Raw genomic sequence first — 27,584 nt, forward strand, 5'->3', positions numbered from 1 at the left:
TGTTCCCTATACGTCTGTCTTCTCTTCTGGTCTTATTTGCTGAATCCGCGCAAAAGGATGGCAGAGATGGAGGGCCTCGAGTTTGGGAAGTCAGACTTTGTGCTTCTGGATGAGGTGACCATGGATCAGTTTATGGAGAATCTCAAGTTGAGGTATGTGATGTACCACTGAGGAAGAGGAAGCTGGATGCTACTGATTGAAATGTTTTCATTGTGCCAGTAATAGCCGAAAGACCCTTTCACATTTCTTCACCTGTCTGATGAGTTTTAAGATAATGTTTTGAGTGTCCAAACCATAGCTCAAACCATGCTTATCGTGTTTAGAACAACCATCTTTTTTTTTATTTATTTATTTTTTTACATCTCACAAATATTGTACAGGGATTAGGTAGCCTCCACCCCAATACAGAATAAAGTCAATTTTCAATGACTTCCGGCAGTATCTGCCACTGAATGAACTGTATTGTCTTTTTTTGTGGAAGCAAAAGGTAACCAAGGAAGTCATGGTTTCATCACATTGTTAGCCAGCAGTCATCACACACCTCACTTAGCAAGCTTTTTTTTTTTTTTTTGTAACTCTAGTGCTCTTATCCCAGACAGCTACAATAAATGATTACAAACGCGGGTAAACTGGCAAAGAGCGGTGTCTGTGCCACGGTAACACCGAAAGCAGCAGTCAACTAACCCGCCAGTTGATTTAACAGGGCTGTGACCTAAGTTTCATTTCCTGATTTTTTTTTTTTTGACTATTCACTGTTGTGCCATTTCCTGGCAGCTCTACATGACAGCTTTGGGTTCAGCCTCTCACTGGCAGTGTTAAAATGACGGGAAATAATATCTATACCTATAGTTGGATGGCAACAAAAACCTAATAGTGGCTATGAGTATTCTCTGCAGCTTTACACACTATATTATCAGTTTATTTCAATACCAGGAATTGGATAAGATCCTTTACCTCCATTTTTGGGGGGTTGAAACTTTCATATTTTCTTCCCTTTTTAGTTCTTTGGTTGAGGGCCAACTGTCCTGATTCACCAGTTATACTGCATATGCCCTACATATGCCCGTATTTACACAGAATAATTCATGAATGCAGTCTTTTGTGCGGACAGGTTTGAGAAGGGTCGGATCTACACCTACATCGGGGACGTGGTGGTCTCTGTGAACCCTTATAAACAGATGGAGATCTACGGGAAAGACGCAATCGACGCATACCGTGGCCGCGAGCTGTACGAAAACCCACCTCACCTCTACGCCGTGTCTGATGCTGCCTATAAGGCCATGAAAAGACGAGCCAAAGACACTTGCATTGTCATTTCAGGTCAGTTCCGAAATGAATACACGATACAATCTCTTGCTGAAGAGCTTAGTTTCAAGAAAGTACCCACTCAGCATTTTTGCTCCTGCCGTGGGTTGCAAATTATACTACAAAGGATATCAAATGACACGTTATCTTGCAAGTAAATTTGAACGAGTCCAGTGAGCATAAGAAAAGCAACATTACACACCTTAGAGAATAAAAGTAAAAAGTAATTTTACAAAAATGACCTGTTGACATGGGCCTCCTGCAATGTGATTTTGAATGCACAACATTCTGAAATGTTTTTAAAAAAAATGTTTTTATATAAACAATATTGAAGTAAAATCTTGCTCATCAGTGTTGTGAAATGTTTGTGCTTTTTAGGTGAAAGTGGTGCAGGCAAAACAGAAGCCAGTAAATACATCATGCAGTACATTGCAGCTATCACAAACCCAAGTCAGAGGGCAGACGTCGAACGGTAAGCACAGATCGGGTTGTTAAAAAAAAAATATATATATATATCCAACTATACGCACAAGTCAAGATAACAGTAGCAAAGTTCAAAGTTGCCGTGACCGTCTCAACTTCCTTCCCGCGCTGCTGAATCACTTGCTGTCATGTTTGATCGCAATCTTAAATTGGTGACATGCTGCTGGACTACAGGCACAAAAAATAGCAGCAACAGAAATCCACTCTCTGAAATGTGACGATTCAAACAAAAATAGGCATATCGCAACATTGTTAATAATTCATGAAATCCCCTAAGACTCAACACAAATGGAGGAAACTGAACTAGACCGACACGCATCACAAAAACATGAACTCATCTCAAATTGTTTGACGTGCCTGAGGGGATGATGATAGGATTCCAAAAACTGATATGCGCAAATCAGGGAAATAATTGAATGCAACAAGGAATGCAATTTAGGCCCAAAACATTTTTCCAAACTCCTGACCCATCAACCAATCACTCCCACCGCACAATTAAAATAAAGTCATTGCAACTACAAAACAGGGGGACTGATCTTTTACTGTCTAATACATTGCTGATCAATTGTCACTTGGCAAAACATTATGGACATGGACATAATCCTGTACACAAGAGCTGTATCGAAAAATAGAAAATGGAGCGGTGCAAAATATTCGAAGCGCCACAAAAAAAAAAAAAAACGAAATGAGCTCCCACTGCTTCTCTTCACACTCAAAACGTTCTTTCTGCCTGCCTGTTGTCTTCATCCGCTGATGTTCCCGTGGTTGCACCCACTTTGGATCAATCAGCGTGAAGAACGTGCTGCTCAAGTCCAACTGCGTTCTGGAGGCTTTTGGCAATGCCAAGACGAATCGTAACGACAACTCCAGCCGCTTCGGCAAGTACATGGACATCAACTTCAATTTCAATGGTGATCCCATGGGGGGGCACATCAACAACTACTTGCTGGAGAAGGTGAGAGCAGCCTCCGCAAGGAGTTATGCTCAGGCATACACGCTAATGATATTTTTCTCAAGATATTGTAAAACTGGAAAATGGAAACAAATAGTATAGTGGTATCATTCCATCAATATTTTCAAGCCTCTCGTGTATGTATGAGACTTAAATTGACTAGATTTGTATTTCAATTATCTTTAAATCACATATTCTATCTGACTACGCTTTTTGATAGCATTGAAATAAATTAGTTACTAGATAGCTTCAGACTATTTTCCACATCTGTTGTAATTAAAACCAACGCGTGTTTTTCCCCTCCTTTTTCGAATGACCTCCCCAAGTCTCGGGTGGTTCACCAGCAGCAAGGGGAAAGGAACTTCCATTCATTTTACCAAGTAAGGTCTTATCTTCACTGTGGCTTGCTAACTATTCATGCTAACTGACGTTCTCGTACAAACGGAGAAGCAGCTGAAGCAAATTGAATAAATCCCATCTACGATTCGGATCTCGCTCGGTTTGTTGTGCTTTCGCAGTTTTTACGCGGAGGATCTAGTGAAACCATAGCCTCGTTTCGCCTGCAAAACGATCCCAGCGTTTATGTGTACACTAAAGAGGGCGCTGCAGCCACCGTGAGTTTATTTCATTTACGTCTGCTCTCCTTTAAATGTCGCCTGTCAAAAACTCACACAAATTTGTCCCTTTCCGCAGACCTGCAACAATGATCACTCAAGCCACAAAGCTGTCGTTGATGCGCTGGAAGTGATTGGCTTCTCTAAAACGGAAATTCAGTCAATTTATCAAATTCTAGCTTCCATCCTGCTTCTTGTAAGTATTGCCCATAACATGAATTCAGTGGAATTCTCTTTAAACTGTTGTCTTGCTTTAGGGTAATGTCCAGTTTGGGACTGACGGTGAGACTGTTGAAGTTTTGGACCTTGGAGCTGTGAACCACATTTCAGAGTTGACATGCACAGACGCCGCCAGTGTCACCAAGAGCTTGCTGTACCGCACCGTGGCCACCGGTGGCGGCGAGGTCATCGAGAAGGGTCACACAGAAGAGGAGGCCTGCTTTGGGCGGGATGCTTTTAGCAAGGTGCATTTATATTGATTTTATTTCTTTGATTGGCTATACCCTTCAATGAAACTGCCGCTTTCTCAATGTAGGCTCTCTATGAGAGACTTTTTGGGTGGATCGTCGGCCGCATCAATGACATCATTGAGGTCAAAGACTACAACCCGGTGCTTCATGGGAAAAACACAGTCATTGGCGTGCTGGACATATATGGATTTGAGATATTTGACAACAACAGGTTGGAATATTTTTAGCTCTTTCGATACAAGGTTATGACTAATTTGTTAAATTTGCTGTGGTTTTTGTTCCTTTTTTTTGTGGGGCCAGTTTTGAGCAGTTTTGCATCAACTACTGCAACGAAAAGCTTCAGCAACTTTTCATCGAGCTGATCCTCCAACAGGAACAAAGCGAATATAACCGAGAGGGCATCCAGTGGCAACATGTAAGGAAAATAAAATCAACATGCAACGTGTCGAATTAGCATTACAATGTGACTGTTAATATTGTCCCTGCACAGATTGACTACTTCAACAACCAGATCATCGTAGATCTTGTGGAGCAGCAGCACAAAGGGATCATCTCCATTCTGGATGAAGCTTGTCTCACTGTTGGTAAAGTCACTGACACCGTGTGCCTGGACAGCATGGACATGAAATTGGCGCATCACCCCCACTACACTTCCCGAAAGGTGAGAACATGACCTCAGCTGCAATGCTGCTCATTAAAAATCAGGACAAAATTGGACACTATCGAAAATGGTTGAAAAATCAATAACAATACACTGTGAGAACGCTAGTGTGAAAAAAACCAACATAAAATCAGTTATGTAACAAGATATATTTTTTCTCATTGTATCCCTCCACAAATTTAAGTGTGATTAAAATTAATTGTCTTAAATCCGGAAAGATAAACTAAATTAAGCCTCTTAATCAGATGGAACACACTTCGAAACCAACTCAACCTAAATGCAGTTATAAGTTTCTGCCAGTAGGAGGCAGCCTTTCTCTAATGTTCTGCCTTCAGTTTGGACTTGGAATAAAAAAACAATCTGCTCTACCTTGAAATGTTTTACATTGACATTTGTTGGAGAAATCGTATTTCACTACCATTGGCTCAGAAGCGACACTTTTCACCTTTGCATTTGTAGCTCACCCCTTCTGATAAAAGCATGGACTTCCAGAAGCACTTCCGAATCCGCCACTATGCTGGAGATGTCACGTGAGTTGCTCATTTACAGTGTTTAACCACTGTGTGATGATCTTGTGTTTTGGGCCGGGCTAGATCCTGGCTGGAAAAAGAGGCAGGATTCAGGAGCATAATCCCTATGATCCTATTAAGAGGTCAGTTTAGGACATTTGCAGGAGAAACATTTCAGTGATGTTATTACTGCTTGAATGAAAGAATGAAAGTACTTCTGTGTTGGGAACTAAAAACGCCATTGTCCCATCCAATAAAGGGAAACACTGTCAGGCTTCTTTCCAACTGTGTCCATACACTAAACGAAGCATTGATGTGGTGCAGGGATCTTCGGGATTTACAATTCACAATCTTGTTTATGTTTATTTTACGATTACCACAGCGCTGCCTGCCTATATTTAACTGCTCCACTTCTTTAATGCGTTCACCGATGCTAAATGTCACCGAGGCCAGATGGGGCCGTTGGCCATCAGCGCCACCGTGGATTTGATTTCAGAAGCATCACACTGCTCACGTGTACTGCCTTGAATCTTAAGAAGGAGAAGGACATTCATCCTACAGATTGTAGCGTAATTACGGCAAAATGGAATGTGTGTTTTGTACGTGCGTGTGATGGATCCTTGTCTCTGTCAGCCACGATTTGGCAGTGTCAGGGCCATGTCCAGGTCACTCCCCATGAGATGTCACTCCTCCGAGCTGGTGCTGCCCACCCTCCATCTCATTTCATCTGAGTCAAGCTTTACACTGCCTAAATATACCTCCCATGTCTGTGAAAGAAAAAACAAAACCAGCTTCCTCTAAACACACACAAGCTTTGACCTACTTCACCCATTTTTTCTTTTACCTCAATTTCTTTTCCTTCCTCTGGCATACATGGACCTTTACCTGTTCAATATCCTTTGCTCCTCCTTTAAAACAAAGAGAATTACAGCTTGTGCACTTAAAACAACCTTATAACTTTTTAGCCTGCTAGCTTAATGCGAACACTGATTAGCATCTGTGTTTCGGTGCTTTAATGTATTAACAAATGGTGCAGAAACACACAACAGTAGTCACAGTCATATAGTCTTTATCATCTGTGTAGAATCAACTAGTATTAGTGGCGTACCGACGATATGAGAGATGAGTTGAGTAGTCTCAATGAATTGTATAGCTGTCTGACGTATACTGCCTCCCTGTGGCCAGGGAGCAGCACAGTGGTCATTCAATTAATGCAACCAAAACTGGAATCTGAAAACTGGAACAGATTAATGGTATTTCCATTCATTTCAGTGGGAAAAGCTTATTTGAGATGCAAGTGTTTTGAGTTCCGAGCATGGTCGCGGAACAAATTAAACTTCTATGTCAAGGCCCCGCAGTCCAATGTCTTGACGTTGAATAAAATCTCACTTGTCACCTGGGTTTCATACTCACATGCTCCTCCTTCCTTTGCGGCGACCTTGACCTTCACTTTCCTTCGTTTAAGCCGCCCCTTCCGTCATCTCATCTCCGGAGAGCACCTGACCTTATCTCGGCATGTCCTCTACAATCTACCTGTCCTTTCAAGTGAATGCCACAACTTGCTCTTATGTGTTTTGACTGCTTCTTCTCCTCCTCCATACGCTCGTTGGCAAGTCTACTGGAAAAGTCTACCCCCCCCCCACACACACACCTAACATTTAAGTGACTGCAACTTTAAAAAAAATATTTTTTTAAGTTTTGACTCAGATGATGTCATGTTTGCATATCCTTGTGCCACATTGCCACCAAGTTCATTTCTGTTTGACATTATGAATAAATGGTGAATTTCTGCTGCTGCATTTCCACCGCAGGGAGTTTAGGCCAGATGGCACAGCCGCGCAGTTTGTGCTGTATCTGTAAATATGCGACACAAACCACTAGATCAGTCCCATGCTTTTTATTTAATTGCCAGGGTGTCGTCACACTACGCTACAATGTGTAGTGTTTTGGTCCCATGGCATTCATACAATTTCGTGCAAACACATGGAGGCCTAAAATATTTGTTGCTCATTTTATTATTCAACTCAGTATTTAATTCATATTGCTTGATACAACAATACAATATAGATTTTTTTTAATTACCTCCGAATGTTGATGATCGGGACTGATGTACAATATAAGCATCCCGCTTTGAAGCACAATTCAAGACTACTGAAACTGAGATTGTTCAGGTTGTGTGATTTTGCACTTTTTTTTTGTAGTTTTTTTTTTTTTCCATTCGACACCTTCAAATGTGTCCTGAACAGCTTGGTTGAAACAAACCTTTTATGTGTGGGAGAGGTATATAGCTGCCTATGTTTATTTATTTATTTTTAGATTCTTCATTTGCATTACAGAGCTTTCTCACTGTTGTTAATGAGAAAAGAAAAAAAATTTTGCATTCACTCCAGATGGCTTTGCCTGCAGATGAACATCTTATGTAACTTGCGCTTGTAGTGACATCATGACCTCTGATGCTCAGAAAGCCACCCAAACATTTTGCAGGGAGCAGACAGATTAAATTGTAGACGGTTCACTTTTTTTTTTTTGCCACCCCAAGCGTGAGTTGTATTCCTATTTTGTAAATCTGGCTTTAATCCTCTGAGTCAGTTGGAACCAAGAGTGAAATCACTCACGAGGTAATGATGTGACTCTCTGTGTAATCTGTGTTACTCTGTCTCACTTCCTTTAATTTGATCATCTTGATTCTTGTCTAAGTACTCTTCAGCTGTACCGCCCACATCCATTTGAACTACTTTTAGCCATAAAGTCTTTATAACGCTCCCTCTTTCCCTCAACGCCTATTACAGATATTCCGTCGAGGGCTTTTTGGACAAAAACAGAGATCTGCTTTTCCAAGATTTCAAGCGCCTCATGTACAACAGGTGCCAAAACACACCATCACAATTGCAGCTCTTCAGTAACTGGGCCAAGTTCCCTTGATCCTGTTAGTATATCAACTCGCTCGCCTATTTGATCATAACATTTTTCCTCTCTTTTGCTCTCTTCCAAAGCTCCAACCCAGTGATGAAGGAGATGTGGCCCGATGGTCAACTCAGCATCACAGAGGTCACCAAGCGACCGCTAACAGCAGCCACCCTCTTCAAAAACTCCATTGTAGCCTTAGTGGAGAAACTGGCCTGCAAGGTAGCGCTTGGCTTCCCCATACAGACAATGAACGATGAATGAATATGTTCCCAGCAGGCCCACTAGTTGAAACGCGGCATTCTGATTAATATTGCGTTTGTGGAATATGAGTTAAGCGGCAAAATCCACCTGTTTTTTTAGCCATCCATTTTGTCACGTCTGTCGACTGAAGATGACATCGAAATTGCTCACGGCTCAGGTAACGACCAATCACGGCTCAGCTTCGGAAAACAGGTCAGCCGTGATTGGTCGTTACCTGAGCCCTGAGCAACTTTGATGTCATCTTAAGTTGACAGAAGTGACAAAATGGCCGCCCCCCCCCCGGAGATGGCTAAAAGCTAGTGGATAACTCTTTATCAGAATGCCTTGTTTCAACTAGTGGAGAGAACATATTCTTGAAATAGATATGTTGGGGTTGACTTCCCCACTATATTCTTTTTTTTTTTTTCTGTTTTTTTTCTTAGTGCATATTTAGAATGTGGGCAGCGCAATGGCCTACTGGTTAGTACACAGTTCAGAGGTTGTTGATTTGTATCCCGGCCTGCCTGTGTGGAGTCGGCATATTCACCCCGTACTTGTGTGGAATTTCTCCTGGTACTCTCCCACATTCCAAAATTCTCTAAATTGCCTTTTAAAACAATATAGTCCTTAGTAGAGTTAATATGTTTAACCTAGAGCCATCATCGAGATGATGCAGCTCCCTTTATTGACTGAATGAGTCACCGAGCCATTCTGATGCTACCGACGTATAAAGGCTGTTCGTCACCATGCACGGTGGCAACATACTCTGCAGTATAGGCATGGCAATTTGGTTCATTGTCACTTGACCTTATCATGTCCCGCAGTGAGTTAAGAGCATGTGAAGGCCCCTAAGGGTTCTCGGCCTCCTCTCACTGGCTTACGCCAGGCTTTTGTGCTTTTATTTTTGGGATAGTCTCACTCTCACTCTATCAACTTATCATAGTTCAGAAATCAAATTCTGCCGTCATTTGTTTTTCTCTTCGGGTTACACAGATTATTTCCCTAGCACAACTAGAGGACAATTTATGCTCTCTCTGAATGATACGTGGCAATTTGTGTGTGTGTATGGTGCCAACGTCACAGTCAAGCAAAAATCTAAAAGCCTTTCTGCAAGACTGTCATAGGCAGCTCACAAAAAAAAAATGACTGAATAGAACTGAAACATGGCTTAATCATGCTTAAGCACCACTGATTTCTCTGCATGGTGCTATTGGAGAGCACTTTAGAGTGTCCACTTTGTAGCTTTCCCGTAACAAGACATTGGAGAGCCCCGTTGATTTGAAGGCATTTGTCTGCTACTCCACTGCACTTAAATGTGCTTTTCATAAACTGATATGTTAGATGAGCCTCAGCTGCTTTGTGCTCCCTGACTTCAGTTTTAATAGCACGTCTGTCAATCACAGTTAACAATCAGTGTCCATCAATCAGACTCAATTTGGAAAGCACACTTCTCAAAGTGCTCCATAGGTGATTGACAAGCCAATAATGAAATGCAATAAAATCAGACGACACAAAATAACTCTTATGTAAATCACGTAAAGAAAAAAATATATGTAATGTTAGTAAATACTCTATATAAATTTGCTGAATAAAATAAAATGCAATTGCTTTGAGGAAATACAGCCCTTCACAATGATAATAAAAATGGATCCTTAACTCCTCACTACGAGGCAGCAAAAACACTTTATTTCAAACGATTACAAACATGTCACTTTTAATAATTTCTTTCATGAATCATGAGTAAAAAATCGAAAGTGATTCCACACCGTTTAATGACGCATGAGGGAGATGACTTAACCCATTAAGGCCTAAAGCTCCCCAAAACCGTCGGTCGCCTTTGGAATGACCCTTGAAAACCTGAAGTTTTTCCTGTAGCAGACAGAAACATAATTCCAAAAGAATTAAAGAGCTTGGACATGAGGCTTTCACACAGGCAGAATTTATTATTATTTACTGTTTCAATCGAAGATGTAAAAATGTGTCAGTGCAAGAGAAGCACTTTTAATTAAAAAAAAAAATCGAGTGGTAATTACCATCCTCTATTCTGTTACAAAGACGTCAATATCGTCATTGTCTACTAACCATATCATATCACGTTCGACTGGTTCCGCTGGTCGTGTGCATGTATCACTGCCGTTACTTATTTCAGAGCTCCAGGCGATCGACGGCGTACGATATTAGCCTACCTACGGCTCGAAAAAATTCCACGACATCCTCCGCGGTCTCGCGACACCGTCACGTGTATATTCTGACGCATTAAATTGGCTAAGAGACGGAGAATTGGATTAAAAAAAAAGACAGTGCCGTATCCGCTCTCCCGGCTCTAGTGGTAGAAACGCGGTTATGCGCTCCCGTCCTTAATGGGTTAACATGACTGATGTTTCTCTGATCACAACTGCTATGGTTAAATATTTTGAATATTTGTCCGTAAATAAAAACAGCGCACCACTAAGCACCCGCCCTTGTCTTCAGGAGCCGTACTACGTGCGATGCATAAAGCCAAATGAGTTGAAGTCGCCGTTGCTGTTTGACGATGCTCGCTGCCAACATCAGGTGGCTTATCTGGGCCTCCTGGAGAACGTCATGGTGCGCAGGGCGGGTTTCGCCTACAGGCAGCCCTACGCTCGCTTCTTGCAGAGGTAAGAGAGAGACTGTGTGTATGATGTTCACGACGACGACAGTAAATAAAAAAAATACGTAAACAAAGGACATTAACTGAAATTAAAACAAGAATGCAAACAAATCTGTGGCTTTATCGCAAATAGCATTCTGTTACGTTGCAGTCTTGATTCGAATTTGATTAATTGCTCAGCCCTAAGCAGTAAGAGAGTGACTTTTTATTTTTTTATTTTTTTCAAAACAATGCCACTTTACCCAAGGTATAAAATGACATGCGAGTACACTTGGCCCAACCACCTGATGGATACCGACCGGGAGGCGGTGGAGGCCATCGTCAAACAGCACGGTTACCAGGACGACGTGGCGTACGGCCACACCAAGCTTTTTGTGCGAACACCTCGGTCGCTCTTCACCCTGGAACAGGAGCGAGCCACCCTCATCCCCATCTTGGTGCTTTTCTTACAAAAGGTCAGCCGCGTTGGCGTTACTAGCCTTTGAGTCGTATAAATGCTCGACTGTCAGAACTTTCGGGATAGCTTCCCAAGTTAAACTTCGTTGATCTGACCGTCCATTTGAAACCTGATTCTCTTAAATAGCTATACTCATGTTCATCCCTATTAATCATCCACTCTCCATGGTTGGCTTTTAAAGCGGAGCCTGTAGTCATGTTTAGATGAATTGTATCTGCCTGCTTGAATCCTAATTCTCTATAACAGAAATGTGGATAATTAATGAGATGCGGAGCGCCGTTACATAAAAGTCAATTACGTACAGGGAAATTAGCATCTCCTTTCTTCTGCTAATGACCTAGTTGGATGAGTCTACAGAGAAGTCTTGCTCCTGAATTGGAGCACACGGTTCACATGGCACAAAGCTCAGCCAGGCAGTAACTGTCTCTCCGTTTTAACGTTCACATAGGTATGGCGGGGGGCTCTCGCTCGTATGAGGTGCCGGCGGATGCGGGCCATTTATGCCATCATGGGCTGCTTTAAGCGGTACAAGGTCAAGGCCCACTTCTGGGAAGTCGAGCAGCGCTTTGCCAATGTCAGGAACATGCCCGACTATGGAAAAAGCGTCGAGTGGCCGACTCCCCCTGCCGCCTTGAACCAGTTTCACACTATCACAGTCCTGCTGCATCGCAGGTCAGAAAGGGTCTTTCTACTTCACTCACTGAATTGGACAATTTCTAAATCATCACCAAAGTACATTGTGCTTATTTTCAGGTGGTGGGCGAGACGGATGGTGAAGAAAATCCCGCCGTCAGATATGCTTGAGATCCGAGCCAAAGTCGCCGCTCTGACTACTCTTGGCGGGGAGCGAAAAAACTGGGGCTGCAGGAGAGCCTGGGAAAGAGACTACCTGGCCAATGTAAGGATCCCGCACCCAACCACGTCCAGTCTCTTGCGTAAAAACAAACAAACCCAACAGAGGTTTTATTCCTCAAAAGTTAGATTTTACTGCAAGCCGTTATAAAAAAATCATGCGCGGTTTGGCACTCATTCTTTTCGTACCACTCGAGGAAGCCCATGTACCACCAGCGCTACACGTAGCACATTTCGAGAATCACTCCTCTCGTGTCACGGTTGTCTTGGAATTTCACCTCACCGCAAGCCCTTTTCGTCTATCCTCACATCCTTGTGACTTTAAAGACGAAGACTATGAAAATCAATTGCCTTTTATTTCCTCGTTTGCACCCCCCCCCCCACGTGAGCTTTGCATGCCAAATGCTCAACAATAATCTTTTACGAATGTATATGGAGCGCATGTGACAACTCCAGCAAGCGGACAATGCGCACGAGGCATTTGTGAGCGCAGCCCCACTCCGATGAACCCCCCCCCCCCCCCCCCCCGTTCTTCTCGTAGCTAATCTGAGCTTGTTTGCCGGCCACGGGCTTTCAGCGACGCCCTCAGGGAGCGTGAGCATGACTTCAGCACAGCCCTGAGTCACTCCTCTCATGTGTTTGTGACGGCTCGTGACTCCAAAGTCTCATTCAGCCCGCCGACTTCACGTGATTGGACTTAATTCTACCAAGACCTATAAATGCATGTCATACAGCATGCCCGGTGACAGAACTAGTACAGAGAGGGAAATAAGTAGGGCAAAAGTTCTGAGTCAGAAGCAACTGATTGCAGACTAAAAACACAGAAAGGAACACACTGAAATGAATACCTCTCTTAATGGTGTGTATTAATTTTTTTATTTATTTTTGTTTCAACTTAGGCTCTCATTGCATTCTGTAGATGTATCTAATATTGTGGCCGCTGAGCGCATGTCAGATGTGTATGAAGTGCTGTATAAACCTCTCACACTGACCAAAAAATGTCTCTTATTCACCAAAACCGTCTCTTATTTTACCAAAACAAAAAGTCTCCCACGCAGTGAAAATTTGTGACTGTCACTTATGCAAAAACTCTGAGGCGAAATTAATTGTTTTTTTTCTGCATATGAGGGTTTTTTGCTTTAGTTAATGGGTTTTTGGTGGAAAAGATAAAAGGTGAGTATTATTTTGGGGTGGGTGACGGTTTCGTTTTTTTTTTTTGTTTTTTTTTTAAGAATGTGTTTTTTGGGGTGTGAGTTCTTTTTGTGGCTGCAAGCATTTTCTTGGTGTGGGTGTGTGTGAATTTGTTTATGGTATGAATGAATGTTCAGTGTCTTTTTTTTTTTCGGAGCTTTTTGGTGTGACCGTTTTTGTGGTGTGACAACTTTTTGGTGACTTTGTTGTATCTGGGGGGCCTTTTTTGTGTATGAGTTTTTTTTTGGTGTGCATGTTTTTTTTTTTTTTTATGAGTGTAAGATGTAAATGTTATTTTTGGCCTGTTCGTCATAAAAACGGGCACAGTAGCATTTATATTGTGTAGCATCAGCTCTCCGAACGAACAGCATGAGAATTGCCTCACTTAAAAAATAATATAATTGGCTGACAATAGCCACACTGCAACTGTGACAAAGGCAATAAAGTCCCCCATTACCGTCTGAAGACTCGTGCCAGAATTATCAACCTAGCCACAAGAGCATCATCATGGGCAGCTGCTGATGTTCGCTATTATGAAAGCCAGTGAGCGTAAGACATTATAACAGCACTTTAGTTTAGACCGCATGTCATACTCTGGCCACTAGTGGCTATTGAGATGCGAACGTGTACGACCCGTGCCCTAGCATCAGCTGCTTTCTCACAATAATACAAGTCTTTGATTCCTGCAGGTGCGAGATTGCCCTCAATCCAGTTCCGGCTTCGCTCGCTTCTCCCGGGAGCTGAGGAACAAAGACGAGTACAGTCAAGTCCTCTTCTCGGGCTTCTGTAGGAAGGTGAATCACATGGGAAATGCACGCAAATGAAAACGCGTTCCTGCTCACTCGCCATCACTGTTCAACGATTCAAAGATTTTTTTTTTGGACTGTCTTCATCCGCAGGACATAAATTGTTTCTCTCGTTCTCAAGGAAACACGTATATAGACAAATGTATGAACACACATAAAGAAGTAAGAAGAATGTTGATGAGCATCATGTATTAGCAGCATGTTTATGGTTGAACACTCAAATTTGCAAATTGCGCATTCTGCACCAAAGCGAAGCAAGAATCGTCAAATACTGTGTACTCTCAAAGTCTTAGAAGTGAGTGGAGTGGGCTGAAGCCCTGCTTATTATTTTGCTGAATTTGCTCTTATCATCTCCCAGTGGATGATAACGCCCGCATTTTCCGTAGCAAGGACAATGGAGAGTGCAGCCACATAAATCGAGGTGCCGCTTTAAAATTACATTCGGAGGATTTGTTTTATGCTTTCGCATTTCTGTCAAATGAGATGATATGAGATGGGAACATTTCATAGCTGGGAAGATCCTGCCGGTGATAAAAAAAAACAAAAAAAACCACTCAAATTGTGGACCATAACCCTTTTTTTTTGTGCTTTTCCTTAGGTGAATAGGTTCAACAAGAGCACCGACCGCGGCGTGCTGGTCACAGACAAGTGCTTCTACAAATTAGAGCCAAAGAAACAGTACAAGGTCCTAAAAAGAATTCCTTTGGACACCGTAAGTATTAACATGCCGCATCTATGACGTCAACTTGGCTGCCATATTGGATGTGGAAAAGTGGAGTGATAGGCGAAGATGCCTCATTTATTTGATGCTTAGTTAAAGTGAGTGAACACATAATTTAGCGTCAGCCATCGATAGGCAATTGGTAAAAGATCGCAATGTTAGTAGATCACACTCAACTCGCCCAACAGCAGCACTTGCAATCTCTTCGAGTGTATTGATTTATTGAACATACAAACACATAGCGATATACAAATAAAAATTGAAAGAAAGGAAAAGATCATTTAAAGATCTTTTAATTCATTTACATATTCAGAGAGTAAGAAGTAGAAAAACTTATCTAGTCCAACCTTGTTCTCTATCAAGTATTATCCATATCATGTTATTACACTAATAGGTTATTCATATACAATAATTGCTCTCAAAATAAACACAAAATAACACTCCTTTTTACACATGTACAAATAATTTTATGTATGAGCGTGACTTGTTGACCCTTAACTAATATACACATACATAAAAAAAAAAAAAAAAAAGAGAAGAAAAAAAACACTTGCCCCTTTATACACATTTGCAATATGGGAATCAATGTTTCTAATCATCAAAACTGTGATGCAGTTCATTTTATTTTTACTCAGCAGAGTACATTACAATAAACACAATGCAATCCATTCGTCGCCTACTTTGTAAATTAGGAAAGGGGGTTGCGTCATTTTTATGCACTGACTAATCGACTGTCTGACTTCATTCACATCACCATGTTTTTGACCTTGATCTTTGACACAAGTCTTTTATATTTCTGTCAGACGCAATGACTGTACTGGATGACAGAGCAGCGGGCTACTTTTTTTCAAGTCGTTTATTCTCTTAGCGTCTGACCTGGATAAGCCTCCTAACCCTCAGTATGAGCAGCGGTGCCTAATGGCGGCTATCTTTAGCCACTCTATTGCTGCTGCTGCTGCTGCTGCTGCTGCTGCCGCCGCCGCTGCCTAATGATGCTGTTTAACCTCTGGCATGTTTTCAGCTCTTTATCTTGCTCTCTTAAACCACTACTTGCTGGACATGCAGAAAATGTGGATGCTCTTGATAACACCAGCTTGTTGTGAGCTATTTAGGTCTCTAGTTAGAAAGGAGACATTTTTTTTCCCCCGCAACTCAAAATATTGCCTTGTCAGTTTCGTAATAAAAGGTTCTGAATTTCTTTGGTCAAAATACGCAAGTGATAAAGAATTATAGGACAGTTAACATCGACTTATTACACTTTGGTTCAAATCATGGTGTTTTGCAGGGCGGTTCTGTCTCACGCAAATGCAGAGTACTACTTTTGTAACCGTGACGACCAGGGCAAAGCTAGGGCCTGGGGAGGCTACTCAGTGATCCCACCTTAGCGACTGTGGCTATATTTAGCAACTATTATGATTTTTTTGTTTTTTGTTTTTTTTTCAAATAAGTGATGAAAGCAAAGCTAGCGACTTTTTGTCATCTTGCTCGAGACTTCTGGAGTCTCCGAGACACCCTCCAGGCAACATATTTTCAACCTATATAGAGTACACGAATTTAAAAATTGGTTGATTTTTATCCATCAGCTAAATTCTCATCCAAGGCATATAGCGTAATACTCCTTGGCATTTTAAAACCAAACATTTAAGCTCTTTATTAAAATAGCACAACAATGCACAGCAGCCTTGCTTGTGAGCATATGATGCACGTGAGCAATTAAAATTCTAGGAAAATCATCAACCAAGCAGTTGCAGATAGTGAACAAGACGCAGTAAATTATATAAAGGTTTGACAGAGCAGAAACATCAATCTTTTCACAGTTGACCCCATTATAAGAAAAAAAAAAGCTTATTAGAAACGGTTCATGAAAAGTTCACAAGGCTTCATAACATGCTAATTAGCTGCAGCAGGCAATGCAATCCAGTCTACTCATGACTATATGTTTCTTTTCACAGCTAACAGGATTGAGCGTGACCAGCGGAGTAGACCAGATGGTGGCGCTACACATATCCTCACAGGACGACGTTCTACTCTGTCTCCAATGTGGGGAACTTTGTCCCAACCAGGACCGCGTTGGCGAGCTGGTGGGAACGTTGGTGGACCACTTCACACGGTCAGTGATACTTTAGAAGGAGCCTTAAATGTACCAACTGAATAAATGGATTACTTTCAGCTATTAGACGGCTCATTGGACTGAGGCGATTTGAACGGACATTTATGCAATGAGACAGCGTTATTACTGCCTAGAGACATATTTCAGTATTAGCAATCACCATCATGCATATGAGGGAAGAGGATGGATTGTTAAAAGAAGTTAGCAGGTGAATAGATGGTTGGGAATCTACTGAAAATCATCCAACCTTCACACTATCTGTTCACCGAAGCGTCCGTCCATCCATTTTCTATTTGGACACCCTGGACTGCATTTACTTCATTAGCATGCATCGGTGCATTTTTTTTTTTTTAACAATTACGACTCTTGGATATTTTTTTTTATTGCTGTCAAACTGCTACTCCACATTTCAGCCCATTTATGGGTAATATAATGCAAAACGAGTAGGATGAATATTTCCTTTGCAAGTCAATTTACAGAGTGTGTGCCCCTAAAATTTCTACTTCTACTCCTAATATAAAAGTTAGTCTGAAGCCCTGCACTGCCTTGCCTATAGATATGTTGCACTAAAATACTGGCATTCACTTAACCTGTAGAATTTTAAGAAAAGTCAGTGTAATGACACCAACTAGTGGCTGTAAAAACAATAATTACAGTTAGTGACATTATGAAAAGCCCACGTATATTTTAACATAAATTCCACACCCTCCCACAGTAACTTTGCAAACAGCAGCAATGGTTACAATGTTAGGTGACTCTCCAGTATGCAAATAGCCTACCAGATGACCTTAAGTGCTCATAGTAAGTTTGGCTTGGCTTGTGGCCAATGCTAGCGGGCTAATGTGGCTAACTGAACTGACAAACGACCATATGGACTAACTTCAGGATATGAGAACATGCAGTAAATTTTCATCATTATACCAGTGCTGAGAAGAACATCATTACACCAGACAACTTATATATTATATTACATGTATTTGTAACATTAGACATTAAATATGTTGGAATTTAAGTACAGCAGTTTTTTTTTTTTTTTTTAACAACCTCTATGTATTGGTAAATGTCTATAAAAATGTTTCAGTCTTGTACAATTCGGGGGACAATTTTGGATCTTTTTTGTTTGTTTTTTTGATTACACGTTGTTCACGGTAAATTATGGTAATTGTGCAGCATGCAGTGAATTGCGCCGCAGAATCATTCCGAAATGTATGCTCTTAAAACACACGGCATTTGGCAAAGTCCAAGGTTGTGAAATTCATTTTTGCCAACATGTTTTAAAGTTGCACACAAAACTTCAATGTGAGCGGCCGTCCTTCATGCCAGCCCACCTCACGAGACGGCCGCTCAGCGAGCATCAAAGGAATGATTTATTTATTTTTTTCCATGTTGCTTTTATTCCAAAAAGAATTTGAAGCAACACTGACGGATGACACATTTTTGAAACGTTCATCATACAGTTTCCCGACGAAACTCGGTTCTTTGCTCTCTTCCTGTTCAAAGGCCTCAACCGATAAAAAAAAAAAATCTATTAATATTGCATAACAAATATGCAAATCATATTCTCGGCATTCATCACTGTCATGTTGTCATGGCCGTCCGTGTGTGCGCACCTGTTGTGAATTACTGCTGCCGAATGAAAGAGTCACGCTGACATTTATCACATCCATCGCGCCAAATGTGACTGCTGTTTCTCCATGTGATTACGAGGCGACCGCACTCATCCGGAAGATGCGCCCTGCTTGTTTTCACTCCGTGCAGACTGTTAGCGCTACAAAATAACGCAGTCGTACATTTCACTGCTTGGCCTCCAGCACTGGCGAGAGAGAACCGCTTGCATGTCGTTATCATCGCGACATAAACGAGCGGACTCCCTCGTGTCCCGGTTATTTGACTTTTTATGTCTTTTTTTTTTTTTTTTTCTTGTCTGGAGGGCAGTTGTGAGGCCCCGCAGTTTTATTAGTTTTCGATGATTGTGTTTTTTTTTTTTGTTCACTTGGGATCATTGCGACAGCTGCATTTGTCTTTGCGGCGCTGCAGAGGCACCGACTGGGAGTCGGTTTCAAGCCCCTCTCCCCGTCTTGCTTGCTTTTGTGACACCATCTGTGGTGAGTGGAGAAAGGTTGTGACCCTTGGTGAGGCCGTTCAGCAAAAGGAAAACTTATGAAACAAAGTCAGGGGTGAGTTGTGGAAGCGTGTGAGCCCACAGAGTTGCGTGTCATATAATTTGGGATTTTTGGGGAATGGCTAAAATGGAGAATTCCGTAAATGTAAATGCTGCCCCTCTTTTTGTAATATCAACAGGATGAAATATATCGCCGCTGTCATGTGAAAAACACTTACCTCCATTTTTTTTTTCATTTTTGTATTTTGACCTGAATCATGTTTCCGCATTACAGACATTGCATTAAAGTGAAAATTAAAAAAAGTTTCCAAAATTGGAGATAAGTGTTTTTCACAGGACAGCGACGATATGTTTCGTTTGTGCTGTTGACTTTGTGTGGCAGCAGAGGTGGCGTTGGATAAAAATGGGTCACTGAAGGCATCGTTTTAAGCACATGCTGAAAATGTGTGTTGGAAGTGCGTCATGTTCCCTCGGCGAAACGCATTCCTCCTCACATCGTCTGTCAATCTTTCCTGTATGTGGCCCCCACAGCAAGCATCCTATCACCTCTTTCTGTCTGTCTCTGGCTTTCTCTTCCTATCACCTCGTTTCTCTTATCACTGCGGCCCAGAATGTCAGCACACTATTACAAATAGCGCTTCTCTCAAGCTAGTCCAGACTGAATTTAACCCTGAGGTGCATTTTCACTATTTTCTCAACAACCACATACCTGCAAAAGACTACAGTGGTACCGCTACTTACGAAATTAATTGGTTCTGGAAGTAATTTCTTAAGTAGAAAATTTTGTAAGTAGGGACGTGTTTTCCATGTAAATGCCCTAATCCGTTCCAAGACCCCGAATATTCAGACATAAATGTTTTATAAAGCATAAGAATGCATCAAAACATGTTAGAATTAGATTATTGCACAATAAATGAGAGTTGTGCATAAGGTAAAAAAAAACAAAGAATAGAGTAAAGAATAAAAATGATGGTCGTTTACCTTTTAATTGCTGTCCTCATCGCTTTTTGCCCTCTTTGGTTCATGTTCTCTCTCAGAAGTTGTTTTTGCCTGGCGTTTTGGAAAGAACTGATTTAATAACGTGGCGACTGTCGATACATTACGATCATATTCTTTGGCGAGATCAACCAAACGCATCCCTTTTTCGTAATTTTCTATTATCTCTTGTTTTATTTGTATGGACAAAAAAGTAGAGGTACCACTGTAATCTGTATGATTGATGGGAACCAGCATTTGAGTTCTCTGATCATTTATCCGCAAACCCAAAAAGTCCTTGGACTACCACTGAGTTAATACTGCAAATTTGTCCTTGTCAATTAATTTAATACATTATCATTCAGGGTTTATTTTTGAATGTATTTATGTCAGTATTACTGTTCAGCTGTACAGAAGAAAGGCGGTCGAACAGTCCGGGACTTGTAATTTCCTTTCCACAAATACTCCATATATAATAAAAACTAAAACTAATACTAAAAGTACTACAAACTAAACTATAAAAATGAAAACAAATAAAAACAAAACAAAAGGCAGAACGAAATAAAAACTACTGTGTAACGAAAACTCCAAAATGATTATGCATAACCCCGTTTCCAACTTAAATGTACTGTCAAGGGTAGAAAAACAATGCGTTTTAGGGTACAATCAATTTGATCTATAAATATACTTTTTCCCTTTCAAAGCGTGACTAATAGACGTCTGGGTTGATATGCGTAAAATGTCTGCATACTTGCAAAGAAGTCGTGTGTATTGTGCTAGTGGGGGAATGTGGTGGTTTGAACTTTTGGACCATCTGCCGGGACAGCTGGGGGAGTATGAGTGGGCTCAAGGCGGGATTTAGGCTATGATCTGTCCCGGCCTAGTCGACAAGCTCTGTTTCGTTGTTTTAAAAGGTGATTTGGGGATTTTCATCGTTCCATCAACTTTTCCAGCATGCCGATTCGCAGCGATGAGTCTCTTGTACTCTTTCCCCGAGCTACGTCTCTCCTATTCTAAATGATCATTTATGAATATGGAAAGGTTTGAATTCATCACCATGTTCTGGGTCACCCCTCCCTCTGCTGTTGGCGGCGGGAAACGGAATCCTACCTCGGAGCACGTGTGAGCGGTCTTGTAATGTGGTTGAAACGGCCACGGAGAAGCAGCCGCACGCCGCCCGCTCGGTCACTGGCGGACTTGTTGCTGTCTGACCTCGTCGGCCGACCCCGCAGCTCATGCGCAGTCACTTGGAGCAGACGTGAACGGAATGCGGCCATTTCAAATGAACTTTTTAGGCCGTGAGTGGCGTTATCCTAGTCCTGAAATAGCCTCCTCTGTTTCTGTGCTGCCCCCCAACCCCCCACCCCCCGCCTTTTCTCCCTCAGTGGCTGTCCTCAATGTGTTCGCCTGTCTGGCCCAACTCAAGAGGCTGCCGCCGTTCTGCCCTCTCATCGGTCAGATCGCCCCCGAATCCCACTTCTAATCGCCCCCCCCCCCCGAATCCCACTTCTAGCTTCTGCTAGTTTCAACTTTTGATTTGATGGATTAGGATCAGTGGTAATGCGGTTTTGTTGATCATATGGTGAGTAACTATAGCAACAGCTTTTAACCCAGGTGGAAGTAAATAGTGTGTAGACACTGACCTATTTCTTACTCAGCTCCCATCAACCTGGTGGGTCATGTGGTTCCAGCATCTGTGTAAAAGCTGCAACGGAAAATAAATCATTTAGCAAGGCTGGCCCTTTGCTTTTGAGCAAATGAAGTAAATAAATGCTCTGCATCCATTTATTAGGATTTTTTTTCTTTTCTTTTTTGGGGGGGAATATTGCTATTATTTTTGTAATAGTCCACACATACACAAATCCATAAGTACACAACTGTTCTTAACAACAAAATGTCCCTACTCCAATGCCAAAACCTGAAACATTTAGTAGACAATCCCTAGTGGTAACTAGGTATTCACAAAATATACACTGGTAACTTAGAGTAAAATCTATATTTTATTTAGGAAATGGAGTGGAGTAAAGTACACTTATGACAAAATTCTACTTAAAGCGGAAGTCAACGCAAACATATTTTTTTCAAGAATATGTTCCCAGCAGGCCCACTAGTTAAAACACGGCATTCTAATAAATTTTGCGTTTGTGGAATAAGTGTTAATCCACCTGTTTTTAGCCAAGTCTGGGGGCGGCCATTTTGTTTTCTGTCGACTGAAAATGGCATCACAACTGCTCACAACGACCAATCACGGCTGACTTTTTTTCTGAATCTGAGCCGGGATTGGTCATTGTGAGCAGTTGTGATGTCATTTTCAGTCGACAGAAGACAAAATGGCCGCTCCCGGAGATGGCTAAAAACTAGTGCATTTTTTTGCTTAATTCAAATTCCACAAACGCAAAATTAATCAGAATGCTATGTTTCAACTAGTGCTTGGGTTGCCTTCCGCTTTAAGTACAGTGGCAAAGTACTCACACTTTATCGGCTACTGACCTCAAAACAATTTATTTTTCAAAGAACCCCTTTGTGTATTTGAACAGCAGTCATGCACCAACTCTAAATTGACCTCAGACCAAAGCAGGACAAACAAACAAATTGACGCAATGATGACGTGTTGACCAAGTTAAAGCTGACCCAACTGGCACCGGCCCCACACAGAAAGCGAGCGCATGCACACATAAACTGGATCAAAACAAACCAGTCAACATGTTGGCTTGGCCTGCAAATAGCCTAAAAGTTCATCTTTTAAAGTCAATCTTTTCAGCTCCGCTCTTGACAATTTATCAACCCACAAGGAGCACATGACACTTGATGATACTTACCGTACCGTTTATGATTCAGGGCATGTGCAAAATGAATCAAATACAGTATGTGTCAGTGGTCACAGCTTGCCCCACTGTTGTTAACGTATGACTCATTTTTTTTTTCTTCCCAGAATGCCCCCCCCCCGAGTAGACTCAAGTGGTGGGGTGCAGCTGGCTGAAATAGCCCAACTGTTTCCGGCAGCAGTGGCGCTTATTATGTGTGGATGAAATTGCCGATGATGTATGCAATGACGCCAATACTTACCCCGCGGGATAGTCGGGTAGCTGAAATGGTGCCGTTGCCCTGGCGATGGTGCAGTGGGGAAAGTGATAATTAAATACGGCCGTTTAAGTTGAAGACATTTCAGGATTTTGTTGCCAGGTGAAGTGGCTTTCTAACGGTTCAGAGAGGGGGAAAAAAAGGACAATGAAAGGCCGACCGCTGTCTCCTTTGATGTGACACTCGAGGGCCTGACCTGCCTCACATTTTGCTTCGCTCTGTCAGTTTTTTTTTTTTATGATGCTTTCTGCTGCTCGATTCCCTCCTGGGACCCAATTACACCGAAAGAAAAGTGACACTGAATGAGGCATAAAGTTTGGGGAGGAAAGAGGGCAGAGGGCAGTCGCATGAACTCCCCCCAAGCACAAGTTGACAAAAAGATTGATGGAGTCGAGGAAGAGGTGACCCACCCGCGTTCTGTCAGAATTTTCAAGACCCGTCTTCTGTTTGTGCGATGGTGTCAGTCGGCGGGATCATTAAGAGTGAAAGTCACAACCTCTCGGTGCACTTGACACAAAGAGCTTGTCCCTGGCAGTCAGTTGTTCACCATTTCCACAACTGTAAACAGCACACAAAGAAGCAATTATCTTTTTATCTTACTGTGGTGGTCCGGTTTGGTCAGAACATTTGGAGGTTGTACCTCGCCTGCTCCCAGTGTCACATGGACTCTCATCATGAACACAGTAGGAAGTTTCCACTCCTTAATAATGGAGCTCATGGAGCGTGATAATAAAAAAAAAAAAAAAAAGCTTGCTCGTCCCTTTTTGCCTTTCTTATAAGGACAAAAATGCTAGATATAATCCCCGCACAAAGCATTTAATTCACAATTTGTGTGGGTGGATGGAAAAAAAACGGAAAAAAAAAAAAAAAGGTTTATCGCTTTGATTTTTATTGACGATGGCACATCATTCCCTTGGAGCGACTGCATAAAGCTGGATGTTGATCCGATTGTCCCATAATGGGACAAACAGCATTAATAACAGTTTGGCATCATGCTCTCCCTGGCTATGCTTCGCCACACATCCGCAGCACAGACGCTAATAAAACAGCTAGCGATTCCTCCGTAATGGAAGCACCAGAGGCGCATATTCACATTGCATTAGCTGCACCCTGCTTCTCGGAGGCAGTGACAGGGAGAAAGATGGAGGCCGACTGCTTGGAGGGTGAGAGAGGAAGCTGAGATGAAGAGGTGGAGCTGGTGGCAGCAGGTCTGGGGGGGCGGGGGGGGGGGGTGATGGGAGCTCGGGAAGCAGGAGCTGTCTCTGCACCCCAAATCTGTCTCCAGCGCTGTCTACGGGGCGATGAATTATTCAACTGCTCCATGCGGATTGCTCGACTCATTGCGGGTCATGTTTTGATCGAGTATCGTTGGAGCAACAAGTCATGGACTGAGACGAAATTCAAGCGGGGAAGCCAGTTCAAGCGAATGAGCGAAGATCGTTCTTATATTTTACCTGCATTTAATTTAGTGGGGAAAGTTGTCGGTGGAAAAAAAAAAAAAAAACTCTGATAATTTTCCAAGACGTTGCCGTGGATTGCGCGTCAACTGCGATTCGGTGCCTCTCAAACACAGCGGTCGCATTGTGGCGCGTTCGTTGTGAATGAATTACGTTTGACGAGCAGCCAATTGGGTGTTTTGCGTGTCAAGCGCTTCTCAGAGCTCATCGCATGAGACGAGGACACTTCTGCATGGATACAATCATATTTTCAGCGCCGTTCCCAACACCTACGGTTAAATGTGTAAACGTGTTCGTCAGACCGACCGACCGACCGCGGCGTTCACACTAAGCGAGCGTCTGAACTTGTCGTTGCCGTTTACGCACTTCTAAGAAGGGATTACGCATGACATGACCGCTCACCAGGGGGAGGTTCGAGTGCATAAACATGTAGGATCTAATAGTGGGGGCGGTATCCATGCTCTGATTGGTTGTCTTATTCGTCATCTTTATTTTGGGCCTTTGTGTGTTTCGCTCGTGACGTCAACTTTCACACGTTGTGACAAACTGACAAGTCTTGAGAATGATTTTGTTTTTCTCCAATCATTATTTAATAAAAATTAGAATTGAGCCTACTCTGACAGTATAACTTTGTCAGGAAAAAGTTATAAGTTGCCTGAATTATTATTATTATTATTTTTTTTTGTACGGTCAATTACTATTTTGGTCTTTGTAGTCGGTTTATTTCCACTATTAACCACTAGATGCTTATTTAGTTTGAGACTAATTTGAAAGTAGAAGGAAAATAGGAAGTACTTTAATTCCACGCAGCATAGTTTTTATTGAAAATGCCTGAACATCATCTGTTGTAATTCTGCTTTTTATGCCTACAGTAAGTGAGGTCAAGAGGTTAATTTTATAATATACATCTTTGGGCATAATTATTCATGTATATTGTGAGATAAGTTAGTTACTTTGTTAGTTGTGTGTTATGTGATGTGCTTAACCGGACCGCATATGGCCAGAACCACTTTGTAGCTCGTCAATATTACGCAATCGTAGTCTTTTAATCATAGCTTACCTTTTTAAAAAGTGTAGCTTCCATCTAAGCTTGTCTCAGGAGAAACCCACTCACTTGCCAATCTGTCCTGTTTGCGTGAGCCAATCCTGTTTATCAGTCACATTAGCAACATTCAGAAGTCACCACAAATAGCTGGTCGGCATTTGCTTCAGAGTTTTTGATTTTGGGTTCAAATGAAGTGCACCCACTCATGGGGAAAAAAAGAACTTCATGACACATGAGCTTAATAATAAGCACAGTTAAGGGTACACTGCGAGTCCTGCGGGCCTTCGGCGGGATGTTGAGGGATACGCTAGAGGATTGTTTTGGATAGGGATGCTATTGAGGCCGAGTTTTGTGTTGTGCCAGCTTGTGTCTGCCACAGGGGTGGGCGGGATGGGGATGTGGGGCGGGACTGTGCCTGAAGGCCAAGAGGAAGCGGCGGCGGCTTCCTGGATCATCTTTAGCTGACAGCGCTGCAGTCAAACAAGGCCAGCTGTCGGATAAGTACAATATAGAATGTTGGCGATAGATCAATACAGTGACATGTTGGATGGTCCTGGAATAACGCGCCTGTCTGTGAATTTTACTAATCTACTTGCCGGCCGCACCACAAAAGCGCTATGCTTTTATTTTTTGAGGTATTCAATATGAGCATCGTCTCACTGCATTTATTGAAAGCACCCCATGAGCTTTCCTTCCTCTTATATCATTTTCAAAAAATCCATTTGTCAAAAGTTTTCCGAGGAATTTTGTTTAGTAGCACTAGTGCGCAATTTGACCTCACGAGTAACTTCATGTTAGTCATGAATTTAGGGTTTACATCCTCTTGATTTACATGAACGCCACTATCCTTTTGTCTTTCAGCGTACGAAAAACACCGTTAGCTGTGAAGGTGTGCCCGTCGGGCATCCGGCTACACATGCGCGGCAAACCGAAGACTGTTACCGTGGAAACCAAGGCGAGCCAAACCAATGCTGATTTCAAGAAGAGCAAAGATGGTTTCATTCTACTGGTACCGGCCAAGTGAGGCAGTCACTTCATCTAATTAGCTACCAGAACCACAATCACCTCCTAACTAGTGTACCATTTGTTGTCCTACAGTTGAACGTACCCGTGTTCAAATATTTAAAACATTTTTTTTTTTTTTTTTTTTTTAAATCAACGTGTAAACAAACAATGAGCCAGACTTTGCCTTGAAAAGTTATACATGCCAGGTTTTAAATGAAAATTCAGTGCACTGTGAATGCTTTCTTGCTAACAGAAACATGTGTAAAGTTTAACGGAATAAATTATTCAAACGGTTCGTGTGTTCTGTAACTTACATTCAAACGCATCTGTTTGTTTGTGAAATGCACCGATGTAATGTTTTGGGGTTTCCTGTATGCAATCCACTCAGTGACAATATCCCGGTGTTTAGGCCAGAGGAAAAACAGTTGGATTTATCTTTAATCCAAAGCGTCCGCTGAAAGCATGCAATCTAGCTCACCGACGGAAAAAAACTGGACTAAATGACGCAAGAGTTATTTCCTGTCTTGTCCCTACGGTGCCCTGGGGATGAGATCAAAATTGCTGCAGACGTTTCGGCGCGTCGAACCTTGGTATCGTTTGAAGATGATGCGCAAAAGATGCAAAGACATAACGTCACGCGAGAGTAAAAGTAAAATTGATTTTGTCGATTTGCAATTGAGTTTGGTATCCGGCCACCCACGCTGCCAGTCTATCATCGTTGCATCGTTTACTAAAACGCATCATTAACGACTGCCCTGAATTCACAGAGGAATCCATACATCAGTTTTCAATTTAGTATCTTTGATCATATTAAACACAATCAAAGCAACAATTTAAAAAATGTCAATTATGATTGAGTCTGATTGCTTTTTCAGGACACGGCGCATGACAGTTTTTTTTTTTTATGACTCGCTGAGAATAGTGAGGCGTTGTTGACAATCTGGGATATATTCATGCCGACCAAACACCAGAAGGGGTTTAATTGGACT

The 27,584-nt window shown here is 42.0% G+C and overlaps 1 protein-coding gene across 1 annotated transcript; it reads left to right on the forward strand.

Moving 5' to 3' along the window:
• Nucleotides 1–26,888, forward strand: myo1g (myosin IG). The gene is made up of 22 exons (XM_086014131.1): nt 1–152; nt 1,112–1,320; nt 1,684–1,777; nt 2,578–2,743; nt 3,067–3,120; nt 3,259–3,354; nt 3,434–3,550; nt 3,612–3,818; nt 3,890–4,035; nt 4,125–4,239; nt 4,315–4,485; nt 4,945–5,015; nt 7,784–7,858; nt 7,988–8,120; nt 10,614–10,780; nt 11,021–11,228; nt 11,679–11,902; nt 11,984–12,128; nt 13,963–14,067; nt 14,678–14,791; nt 16,753–16,910; nt 26,452–26,888. The coding sequence occupies exons 1-22, from the start codon at nt 58–60 to the stop codon at nt 26,612–26,614; spliced, it is 3,033 nt and encodes a 1,010-aa protein (XP_085870257.1). The 5' UTR covers nt 1–57; the 3' UTR covers nt 26,615–26,888.
• The last annotated feature ends 696 nt before the right edge of the window (nt 26,889–27,584 follow it).

This window comes from Filicampus tigris, chromosome 18 (assembly GCF_054856515.1).
Source record: "Filicampus tigris isolate MCC_2025a chromosome 18, RoL_Ftig_1.0, whole genome shotgun sequence".
In the NCBI taxonomy this organism is placed as follows: domain Eukaryota; kingdom Metazoa; phylum Chordata; class Actinopteri; order Syngnathiformes; family Syngnathidae; genus Filicampus; species Filicampus tigris.

Excerpts from the sequence above, each read along its gene's own strand:
- myo1g (XM_086014131.1), top strand. The coding sequence starts at position 58 with ATGGCAGAGATGGAGGGCCTCGAGTTTGGGAAGTCAGACTTTGTGCTT. Across the intron at positions 4,486-4,944 it reads CCCACTACACTTCCCGAAAG|CTCACCCCTTCTGATAAAAG; the intron begins GTGAGAACATGA and ends TTGCATTTGTAG. Across the intron at positions 16,911-26,451 it reads TTGGTGGACCACTTCACACG|CGTACGAAAAACACCGTTAG; the intron begins GTCAGTGATACT and ends TTTGTCTTTCAG.